Consider the following 12,096-nt stretch of genomic DNA (forward strand, 5'->3'; position numbering starts at 1 on the left):
TTTACAATCTGACAAATACCAAACAACAACAACAAATGTTTGTAAAGGCAGATAAACAAAGTTAAAGAAACTTAGAGCAGGATTACGCTATTTAGACTGTGGAGTCTTCTCTGCCATTCAGTCGGATCGTGGCTGATCCTCTATCTCAGTGCCATATTTCAGCTTTGTCTCTGTACCCTTTGATGTCTTTAATATCTAAAATATGATCAATGTCTTTGTTGAAAAGCCTATGATCTCTGTCTGGTAATAAACTTGAAATTTTTTTCTATTTTGCAGGAAATATCAGTTAGCTTTTTGCTACACAGTTATTGAACGAAACAACCGTCAACTTATACCTGTTGTTAAAAGCAGCACTGGAGGCCACTTGATCCAGATTTGCACAAATCCTCTTGATAGCTTCTTTCCCTTTGATCCTTATATCCTTAAAAGGTTTGTGTATAGCAATGTTTGACATTAAACCTTTAAAAGAAATGAGGTATTTCTTTCCTCAACAGTGCGAGGTGGTGTACAAAAGGAAAGGATATAATATATTTGATATTTTCAAAAGGAAAAAAGGCAAATGCATGAGAGAAAAGTGAATGAAAAGGTTTACTGAAAAGCCAATATATGATAAATTAGTAGGAGACTTATGTGGAGAATAAATGCCAGCACAGACAGGTTGGGCAAATGCTTTGATTCTGTGCCCTGAAATTATGTATAAAGAACAATTAGTAGGCTCAGTTGTGATAGTTTTCATTTTGAATTTTTGAATTTAATTCATAATGCTGTTGTCTATATACTATGTTCTCAGTTAAATTTTCTAAGAGCAACAGTTCCTCTATTAATAGAGTAGCTATTCTCAGCACTGTTTTGTAACGTACTAAACAACATTTTACAATGTAAGGACTTCTGAAATGGAAACACTGTTAACCTTTCAAGTTATGCTATTAACTAGTACATATAGATCATAACATATATAGGTTAAATGTAATATATTTTAATGACAGGTCTAAGAAAATATTCAGTGGTATTTACCGAGTTTGGGAAGATTTGAGCCTTCAAGATATTCAGGTTCCACAGAAAATAACAAAACTGGTAGGCACTGTATAATATCTTTACAGGAATTTTAATCATAATTTAGTAAATATTAGAAAAACGTAATGGGTGTCATTTTCTTTTTTGTACAACTGAATTGTTCATGTGGAGAATGATTTATATAACCTCTTTGTACATAAATTTCTGTTGTTTATTTGGGGGGGGGGCGGTTTCACGAATAACGTTTATTCATGTAGGTGGAGGAATACTAATTATACTATGCATTACTTGTCAGCAAGTAAACAGCTAACAGTCAAAATTAATTTCTATTCATGGATGTAATCATTATTTGTACACAAAGTACAACAAACAGAGTAAACCATCAAAATTAAAAAGAAACCTTCAGCTCTATGGTGTTACATATTGCAAGAATTGGATGATAATTTATTACAGAAAGATATTCAGTTATAATATAATTGATAACATCCTGAATGATCATATCATGTTTATATTGAATTAATAATATAGTTAATAAGTTTTCTGCTCAGACTTTCATTCCATATACAGTTTTAACTTGTCTAAAACCACTAATAATTTTTTGATCAACTAGTTACTGTACATTTGTTAATATACTGAATATTTCAAAGGGTAAACAGAAGATTGTACCGTCACAACATTTAAAAATCATCTGGATGGATTTAGAGGGATATGGGCCAAATGTCACAAACGGGACTAGATTTATTTAGGATGTACTAGTCAACATGGACGAATTGGACCAAAGGGTCTGTTTCCATGCTGTATATCTCTATGACTCTATGTGATGTGGGAGTCGCTGGGAAAGCTAGCGCTTGTTGTCCATCCCTAATTAACCTTGAATTAATGTTAAACTAGGCCATATTAAAGGGCAATAAGAGACACCATATTGCTATGGATGTGGAGTCACATGGTGGCCAGATAAGAATGGCAGATTTCATTTCCGAAAGCCTGCAGATGAACAAGCTGGATATTTATGGCAATTGTCGTGGAGACTAGCTTTTTCAATTCCATATTTAATTATTAATTGAATTTAAATTCCACCAGCTGTCATCATGGGATTTATATTTGTGTCCCCAGAGCAGTCTGGCAACTATGTCACATCTCCTCCAAGTGCTTTGTGAAGTACAACTGGAATAAAGTTCAACCGGAATGGGAAACAGAGAGGAACTTCCCATAATAAGAACCATGATAAAAACAAGGTGGCCACGGTGACTCACTGGTTAGCACTGCTACCTCACAGAGCCATGGATGTGGGTTTGATTCCACTCTCGGATGACTATCTGTGTGGAGTTTGGACAGGAGTAGGGTAGGGAGGTGGGTCTGGGTGGGATGCTGTTCGGAGGATCGGTGTGGACGCAGTGGGCTGAATGGTAAGCTTCTACACTGTAGAGATTCTATGAACAATAAATAGCTGGAAAAACTCAGCAGGTCAGACAGCATCTGTGGAAATAAAGCGTTAATGTGTCACGTCAAAACCTTACGTCAGAACTGAAGAGAAATAGGATATGTTTTTTGAGCTGGTGGAAATTAAGAAAGAACAAAACTGAATGTCTGTGAGAGGCCACAGGAAGTGTTTTCACATGCTACTAACTGGCAAAGATCTGTAGAGTAAACCTCTTCAGAGGTTGCTCCTTTGCAGCCTGGCTCCCACCAGTTGTCACACTGCCCAGGAAGGGGTCCTTCCTGAAACCAGGAGGCTATGCTTGGGGGCCAGGACCACTGCTGAGATTGTTTCTTACCTCACTCTCTGCATCTACAGAGGTCCTGAATGCCCTCAATTACATGGTAAACAATGCATGAAGGCGAAGCACCCAGAAGAAACCCAGGCAGACACTGGGAGAAAGTGCAAACTCCATACAGACAGTTGCCCGAGGCTAGAATCGAACCCAGGTCCTGGCACTGTGAAGCATCAACAAATAGCTGATTGCTCTATGAAGTGGCAACCAGTTGTCAATGAAAATGGCCTCTACCTGCCAATAGTTACATGATTGGCTCCTAGGTAGTTGAATAGCTTGTGGTGTGAATTATATGGCCAGAACCCTTCAGACCTCCCCAAAAAGGGAGGTGGTATATCTTCCCTCTCTCTGCAGTCAAAGATATCTAATTCTTGAAGAAAGCCAATTTATTTTTCCTCACCAGTTGCTGAAAGCTGTGGCTTTTAACTGGTATCTAAGAGTTTACGATTTGTGAACTAGTCACTCTGTGCCTTCTGCAAGAGTGAATAGTACCTGGAAAAGAATGGATGATTGTGAGTTGTGACAAAACAAAGGGATCATCTCAACCAGGGCCCAATTAACTGTCTTCCCACTTTTTCCCTTCAACTATTAAATCATTGTTTTCTCACTGTATACAGAGGAACCTTGATTAACCGGCATTCGATTAACCGAATTTCGGACTATCCAAACAAGATTGCAAGGTCCCTAGGCTTGATTAACTATGTTATCTGGCATTCGATTAACTGAATGAAATACTCCTCACCCCTGTCCTTCGGATAAACGACCTTCTGTATGTGCATAGCGGGAATCTTATAAGGAGATTAGAATTTTAACTAGTAGAGATATACAATGACAACCGGTAATTGTTTATCTGTAACTAAAATGTATAACTTATTTATTTGAAATAAATAAGTGATTGTTGTTAAGTACAGAAGCTGAGTCCATACTTTCTAGTAAGTTGGGTCGAAAAACACTGGTAAATTGGAGAGTTCCCTGAACTTTGATAAAATCTTCAATTTTTGTGATGATTCCAGGAATGGTGAGGCATAATTTCCCGCACTCTACCCCTGTGAGGCATAATAGTCAGTATATTGTTGTGAATTCTATGTAAAACCTCTGCAATAATCCTTGCTAAGGACCAGAAATTCTTTAAGTATGTTACTATTATGAACATAAGAACAAAAGACAGGAGTAGGCCACTCGACCCCTCAAGTCTGCAGCACCATTCAATAAAATTTCGGCTGATCTGATTACTCCATATTCCCTCCTACTCTCGATTATCTTTTACCTCCTTGTTTATCAAGAATGTATCTACCTCAGCCTTAAACATGCTTCTACCACCTATTGAGGAAGAATTCCAAAGACTCATGGCTATCCATGAGAAAATATTTCTCCTAATTTGTTTTAAATATGGAATTTCTTACTTTTAGACTTTAATTCCTTATTCTAAATTCTATCAAAGGAAGAAACATCCTTTCCACATGTACCTGTCAGGATCTTGTAATCAAATCGAGTCCTCTGTTACTCCTCTAACCTTCATGATTCTTTTTAACTTTGAGGAAAATCCAGTGTTGAGTCTCAACAGGCCTAACTTTATAAAGACACTATTATTGCTGAAGACATCTTTCATTGCTCCTAAAATTGTCTTAACCTAGCAACCTGCTCATCTAGTAAACAGCTGCAACATGAGATTGTAGTAAAATAAGCTAGTTTGTTTTTGAGGTGAACTGCTTTATTATTATTCCAAAACTCTCCTCACCTGATGACTGGCTAGGTGGTAAATATTTGATTTGAACTTGGTTGTTTAGTTACTTAGCCACTGCTGTAACTGCCAAGAGGCTAAGCATTGGTTTAGCTTTAAAATTCTTAATGATGTTACTTTACTATCAATTTTTTAGGAAACAGCTGAAGATGAGGAGGATGATGATTTCTTAAAAGGCGAATCATTGCCAAATGAGACTATTGGAATTACGCCGAATTCTTTTGAGTCCCACATGCACAGCCCGAGCAGTGCTGGATCTCCACTTGCTGTGTTTCCATTGCATCATTTTTGAACTTGATTGTAAATTTGATAAAGATGTAAAATTTTAGATGCGATTGCAATCAGAGTTGCTTTTGATTCATAAGCATAAGCAACATATTATGTTCAGATGGAGAGAAAATGCGACATCAGCGATTAATCAGGAGTGTTGTATGTTGACATTTGCTTTTGTCTGGACCACTATTTTTCCTTAACTCGTTGAGTTCCTTTGTCTTATTGTCTTGTTGTGTAAATATTTTTGTATATTTGTGCATACAGTAATTTGTAAATTTTCAACAGTTACTATACTGTTAAATAATTGCTGTCAGTTTTGAAATATCTTTGCATTAGTCCCATATTTGTTTGGTTCCTCTTGCTAGATGAAATTTATTTTCTTCTGGGAAAAAAACCTAATTACCCGTTCATGATAAAACATACAAAACGTGGTAATGATGTACAGATCATGATGCTGAAATTGTAATTCCAAGTATCTTTATAGTATCTGAATTAAAATAATGTTTCAAATTCTTTTCAACACTTACTTTTGGAACAAAGATATATATATTTTTGAATTTGTTGCAGGCAACTAATCCAATATGCTCTCATTTTTTTATCTGAGATTGTCTCACTTGCTGACATTAATTATTTCCAACAAAATATTATTAATGTATGGTGAGCAATTTGTTATTTAGTGATGTAGTAAGATCTAGATCACATTTTAGGTTAGAGCATCCGAAAGAAATATTGAGTTTGCAGCATTGGAAGGTTGCATAGTAACTTGCATGTCTTTTTTTTATGTGAACTTTCTCCTTTTTGTTGTTAGACGCACTGTAAAAGAAATACATCATGACGTTATGTTTTGTTACTTGAGATATAACTCGGTTCTTAATGGGCTGTTAAATTCATAATTGCTCGTGGACAACCTTTCTGACCTGGAGAAATTATCCATTCTGATGAATTACATTTATTTTAATACTTAAAACAAAAACCTTAACTTTATGCGCATGTCTTTTTTTTCCCATGCTAATTTTCAAGCATTGTGCCATGAATTGTAGTTCCAGTGTACAGTAGTGAGGTCAGGAATAGGTTTACAAGGTTGCGATTGGGCACCGGCAATCAGGATGTTGGTTTGAGATGTGTGTACTTCAATGCCAGGAGCATCCGGCATAAGGTGGGTGAACTTGCAGCATGGGTTGGTACTTGGGATTTCAATGTTGTGGCCATTTCAGAGACATGGCTACAGGAGGGACAAGAGTGGTTGTTACAGATTCCAGGATTTAGTTGTTTCAGTGAGAACAGAGAAGATGGGTAAAGGGGAGGGGTGGCATTATTAACCAAGGATAATATTACAGCAGTTGGGATAACATTTGAGGATTCATCCACTGAGGTAGTTTGGGCTGAGGTTAGAAACAGGAAAGGAGAGGTCACCTGTTAGGAGTTTTCTATAGGTCTCCGAATTGTTCCAGAGATGTAGAGGAAAGGATAACAAAGATGATTCTCGATAGGAGTTGAGAGTAACAGAGTAGTTGTTATGGGGGACTTTAACTTCTCCAACATTGACTGGGAATAGTTTAGATGGGTCAGTTTTTGTTCAATGTGTGCAGGGGTTTTCCTGACACAGTATGTAGATACTGGATTAGTGGTGCTGGAAGAGCACAGCAGTTCAGGCAGCATCCAAGTAGCTTCTTTATTCCTGATGAAGGGCTTTTGCCCGAAACGTCGATTTCGAAGCTACTTGGATGCTGCCTGAACTGCTGTGCTCTTCCAGCACCACTAATCCAGAATCTGGTTTCCAGCATCTGCAGTCATTGTTTTTACCACAGTATGTAGATAGGCCAACATGGGGCAATGCCATATTGGATTTGGTACTGGGGAATGAACCTGGCCAGGTGTTAGATTTGGAGGTAGGTGAGCAATTTGGCGATAGTGATCACATTTCAGTTATGTTTATAATAGCAATGGGCAGGGATAGGTATTCACCACAGAGAATGAGGTATAACGTGGAAAGGCAATTATGATGCGATTAGGCAAGATTTAGGATGGGGAAGGGGATGGACACTTGAAATCTGGAGCTTATTTAAGGAACAGCTACTGCGGGTCCTTGATAAGTATTTACCTATCAGGCACGGAGGTAGTTGTCGAGAGAGGGAGCCATGGTTTACTAAAGAAGTTGAAGCTCTTGATAAGAGGAAGGCTTATGTGAGGGTGAGGCATGAAGGCTCAGGGGGTTTGACAGTTATGGGTTAGCCAGAAAAGTTCTAAAGAGAGGGCTAGGAAGAGCCAGGAGGGAACATGAGAGGTAGTTGGTGGATAGCATCAAGGAAAGCCCTAAGGCCTTCTATAGGTAAATCAGGAATAAAAGAATAACGAGAGTAAGATTAAGGCCAATTAAAGACAGTAGTAAGAAGTTGTGTGTGGAATCTAAGGACAGGAGAAGCACATAATGAATACTTTTTGTCAGTATTCACATTAGAAAAGGGCAATGTTAGTGAGAATACAGAGATACAGGCTACTAGATTAGATGGGATTGTGGTTAACAGGAGGTTTTAGCAATTTTGGAAGATCTGAAAATTGAAATCTCAGTGTCCAGGTGCATAAATCCCTGAAAGTTGCCACCCAAGTTGATAGGGTTGTTAAGAAGGCATATGGTGTGTTGGCGTTTATTGGTAGGGGGATTGAGTTTCATAGTCATGAGGTGATGCTTCAGCTGTACAAGATACTGGTAAGGCCGCACCTGGAGTAGTGTGTACAGTTCTGATCACTGCATTATAGTAAGGATGTGGAAGCTTTGGAAAGGGTTCAGAGGAGATTTACTAGGATGTTGCCTGGTATGGAAGGAAAGTCTTACGAGAAAAGGTTGAGGGAACTGAGGCTGTTTTTATTGGAGAGAAGAAGGTTGAGAGGTGACGTAATTGAGACGTGTAAGATACTCAGGGTTAGATAGGGTGAACAAATAGAGCATTTTTCCTCAGATGATGAAGGCTAACATGAGGGGACGTAGCTTTAACTTGAGGGGTGATAGATTTAGGACAGATATCAGGGGTAGTTTCTTTACTTAGACAGTAGTAGGGGCATGGAACAGCCTGCCTGCAACAGTAGTAGTCTTGCCGATGATGAGGGCATTTAAATGAGCATTGGATATACAGATGGATAATAATGGAACAGTGCAGGTTAGATGGGCATCAGATTAATTTCACGGGTCAGTGTGACATCAAGGGCTGAAGGGCCCTGTACTGCGCTGTAACATTCAATGTTCTATGATTTTCCTTTGTCTTAGTCCAGTCTTAAGGGCAGAATGCTGCACTGTTTTACCATTGTTTCCTGCAGCATGACTCCTGCCCTTTCCACCTGCCATTGGGTACCTTGGAAGAATTTACAGACTGATAATCAACTTTCTTGTGGTTGTGATCCAAATACACCTTGCATGGCCCACAAGGTCTGGTGTAGGACTTGAACCCAGACTTTCTGTTGCAACTGTCTGTGTGGAGTTTGCACATTCTTCCTGTGTCTGCGTGGGTTTTCTCCAGGTGCCCCGGTTTTCTCCCACAGTCCAAAGATGTGAGGTCAGGTCAGGTGAATTGGCCATGCTAAATTGCCCATAGTGTTAGGTGCGTTAGTCAGAGGGAAATGGGTCACTCTTCGGAGCATCGTGTGGACTGGTTGGGCCAAAGGGCCTGTTTCCATACTGTAGGTAATCTAATAACTATTACTGAATAACTTATCTGCTGCCAAAGAACTATTTGTGATGTCACTTTTTTCTATTATAAATCTATTTATTGATGACCTTTCATGAGAATTTTTTTTTAGATTAGATTACTTAGTGTGGAAACAGGCCCTTCGGCTCAACAAGTCCACACCGACCCGCTGAAGCGCAACCCACCCAGACTGATTCCCCTACGTTTACCCCTTCACTTAACACTACGGGCAATTTAGCATAGATAATTCACCTAACCTGCATGTTTTTGGACTGTGGGAGGAATCCGGAGCAAACCCACGCAGACACGGGGAGAATGTGCAAACTCCACACACACAGTCGCCAGAGGTGGGAATTGAACCCAGGTCTCCAGTGCTGTGTGGCAGCAGTGCTAACCACCGTGCCGCCACCATGACTATTATGCTTGTTTGAAGATGGTTTTGAATCCCCTCACCAATTTTCTTTGACATTTCCTTTGAATTAATGATGATTTCCATACTGGTGTTATGGGTCCTGAGGAGCAGGTGGGACTTAAACCAACTGTGACCCAGAGGAATGGACACTATTACCACCACTGCATCACAAATGCCCCTTGCAACTATTCTGATTAGTGTTTAATAGTATTCAACATGCACAAAAAGATTTGTAGCTCAGGTGCCATTTGCCATAGTGAGAGTATGTTTGCCGAGCTGGGAAGTTGATTTGCAGATGTTTCATCGCCTGTCTAGGTGACATCTTGAGTGCTATATGGCCTCCTGTGAAACGCTGCTCTACTGTATCTTCTGGACTTTATTTGGTTCTGTTCCTGCTGCTTCTGGTTGCCAGTTCTGGTTGTTCATTGTAGTTGTTAGTATGTTGGGCCGAGGTCAATATGTTTATTGATGGAGTCCGTGAGTGAGTGCAATGCTTCTAGAAATTCTCTTGCTGTCTTTTGTTTAGCTTGTCCTATTATCATTGTGTTGGTCCATCAAATTTGTGGTCCTTGTGATCTATGTGTATGGCTACTAGGGACAGCTGGTCATGGCATTTAGTACCTAGTTGGTGTTTAGGGATGTGGATTGCCAGTTGTCTGCCTGTTTGTCCTAATAGTGTCTTGTGCAGTCTTTGCATGGGGTCTTGTAAATTACGTTTGTCTTGCACATGATGGGTATTGGGTCTTTTGTCCTGGTGAGTTGTCTGAGTGTGGCTGTCAGTTTATTGGCTGTCATGAACCTGAGTGGTTGGAGATGCCTGGCAGTCAGTTCCGAGACATTTTTTTTATGTAAGGAAGTGTGGCTAGTGTGTTAGGTCATGGCATGTCCTCATTGCATTGATTGTTGGCCAGGTATTTGTGGATGAAGTTGCGGGGATATCTATTCTTGGCGAAGACTTTGTAGAGGTGTTCATCTCTTTGCAGGTCCTCATTAGGACCCTGTTCAAAAGGACTTCAACATACTGCAGCACTCCCTACCTGCTGCAGTAGGAGGTAGGTAGATTAACTTTCCAACAATATAATGTGAGAACATCACCCAAGCCAGCCTTGCCCTTCATTCAGATCATGGCTGATCTGCTCTTGATCCTCAAATCCTCTTTAATGCCCAATTCTTCACAGTACTCTGACTGGTCAAAATCCATCTACCTTCTCTAATCATAGAGATCTACAGCTCAGAAAAATGCCTTTCAGCCCATTGCATCTGCGCCAGTCAAAAACGACCAACTAAGTATTCTAATCCCATTTTCCAGCACTTGACCCATAGCCATGTATGCCTTGGCATTGGAAGTGGCTAAGTTCATATTTGTTATGAAACTCTAGCACCCTGACAAGCCGACAATTTGAGATTCCCACCACCCTCTGGATGAAAACATTTAACCTCACATCTCCTTAAAGCCTTCTGCACCTTATTTTAAATCTGAACCCCCAGTTATTGATCCATCCAGCAAGAAGAAAAATCTTCCTGTTTACCCTATCAATGCATCTCTCAATTTTATAAGTTTCAATCATATCCTCTCTCCTCTGCTCTAATGAAAACAAATTTTGGATTAATGGTGCTGGAAGAGCACAGCAGTTCAGGCAGCATCCGAGGAGCAGTAAAATTGACGTTTCGGGCAAAAGCCCTTCAGGAATACAGGCAGAGAGCCTGAAGGGTGGAGAGATAAGTGAGAGGAGGGTGGGGGTGGGGAGAAAGTAGCAGAGAGTACAATAGGTGAATGGGGGAGGGGACGAAGGTGATAGGTCGGGGGGGGCGGGGAGGGTGGAGTGGATAAGTGGAAAAGAAAATAGGCAGGTAGGACAAGTCATGGGGACAGTGAGCTGGAAGTTTGGAACTGGGGTGAGGTGGGGGAAGGGGAAATGAGGAAACTGTTGAAGTCCATATTGATGCCCTGGGGTTGAAGTGTTTCGAGGCGGACGATGAGGTGTTCTTCCTCCAGGCATCTGGTGGTGAGGGAGCAGCGGTGAAGGAGGCCCAGGACCTCCATGCCCTCGGCAGAGTGGGAGGGGGAGTTGAAATGTTGGGCCACAGGGTGGTGTTGGTGTCCCAGAGATGTTCCCTAAAGCGCTCTGCTAGGAGGCGTCCAGTCTCCCCAATGTAGAGGAGACCACATCGGGAGCAACGGATACAATAAATGATATTGGTGGATGTGCAGGTAAAACTTGATGGATGTGGAAGGCTCCTTTAGGTCCTTGCATGGAGGTGTGGGCGCAGGTTTTGCAATTCCTGCACTGGCAGGGAAAGGTGCCAGGATGGGAGGGTGGGTTGTAGGGGGGCATGGACCTGACCAGGTAGTCACGGGGGAACGGTCTTTGCGGAAGGTGGAAAGGGGTGGGGAGGGAAATATATCCTTGGTGGTTGGGTCTGTTTGGAGGTGGCGGAAATGTCGGCGGATGATTTGGTTTATGCGAAGGTTGGTAGGGTGGAAGGTGAGCACCAGGGGTGTTCTGTCCTTGTTACGGTTGGAGGGGTGGGGTCTGAGGGCAGAAGTGCAGCACGTAGACGAGATGCGTTGGAGGGCATCTTTAACCACGTGGGAGGGGAAATTGCAGTCTCTAAAGAAGGAGGCCATCAAGTGTGTTCTGTGTGAACTGGTCCTCCTGGGAGCAGATATGGCGAAGGCAGAGGAATTGGGAATACAGGATAGCATTTTTGCAGGAGGTAGGGTGGGAAGTGTAATCCAGGTAGCTGTGGGAGTTGGTGGGTTTGTAAAAAATATCGGTGTCAAATCGGTCGTCATTAATGGAGATGGAGAGGTCCAGGAGGGGCAGGGAGGTAAACAATCCCAGTCTGTCCAATCTCTTCTTAAATGAAACCATCTAGCCCAGACATCATCTTGGTAAATCTCCTCTGCATCTTCTCCAGGGCTACTACATCTGTCCTATAACGTGGATCCCAGATCTGTTTTGTAATGTTAACTAGATTCTTACAATTCCAAGGCTGTGTGTTAGAATAATTCCGCACAAGCTGCAATTGAGGCTGGGTTAGAGTGGTGCAGGAAAACCGATGTTTCGGGCTTTTGCTCCAAACGTCGATTTTCCTGCTCCTCGGATGCTGCCTGACATGCTGTGCTTTTCTAATCGAGACTCTGATTTCCAGCATTTGCAGTCCTCACTTGTGCCCACGTATTGAGGCTGTGCAGCTGGA

The 12,096-nt window shown here is 41.3% G+C and overlaps 1 protein-coding gene across 2 annotated transcripts in view; it reads left to right on the top strand.

Annotated features, from left to right (window-relative positions):
• Positions 1–5,310, top strand: part of rrn3 (RRN3 homolog, RNA polymerase I transcription factor) — a 42,913-nt gene extending 37,603 nt beyond the window's left edge. For both annotated transcript variants that reach the window (XM_072560143.1, XM_072560144.1), the window contains exons 16-18: positions 277–429; positions 987–1,074; positions 4,664–5,310. In XM_072560143.1, the coding sequence (XP_072416244.1) occupies positions 277–429; positions 987–1,074; positions 4,664–4,819 (397 nt within the window). In that variant the 3' untranslated portion in view covers positions 4,820–5,310. The remainder of the gene's footprint in view (positions 1–276; positions 430–986; positions 1,075–4,663) is intronic.
• Positions 5,311–12,096: the final 6,786 nt, after the last annotated feature.

This window comes from Chiloscyllium punctatum, chromosome 40 (assembly GCF_047496795.1).
Source record: "Chiloscyllium punctatum isolate Juve2018m chromosome 40, sChiPun1.3, whole genome shotgun sequence".
Lineage (NCBI taxonomy): Eukaryota > Metazoa > Chordata > Chondrichthyes > Orectolobiformes > Hemiscylliidae > Chiloscyllium > Chiloscyllium punctatum.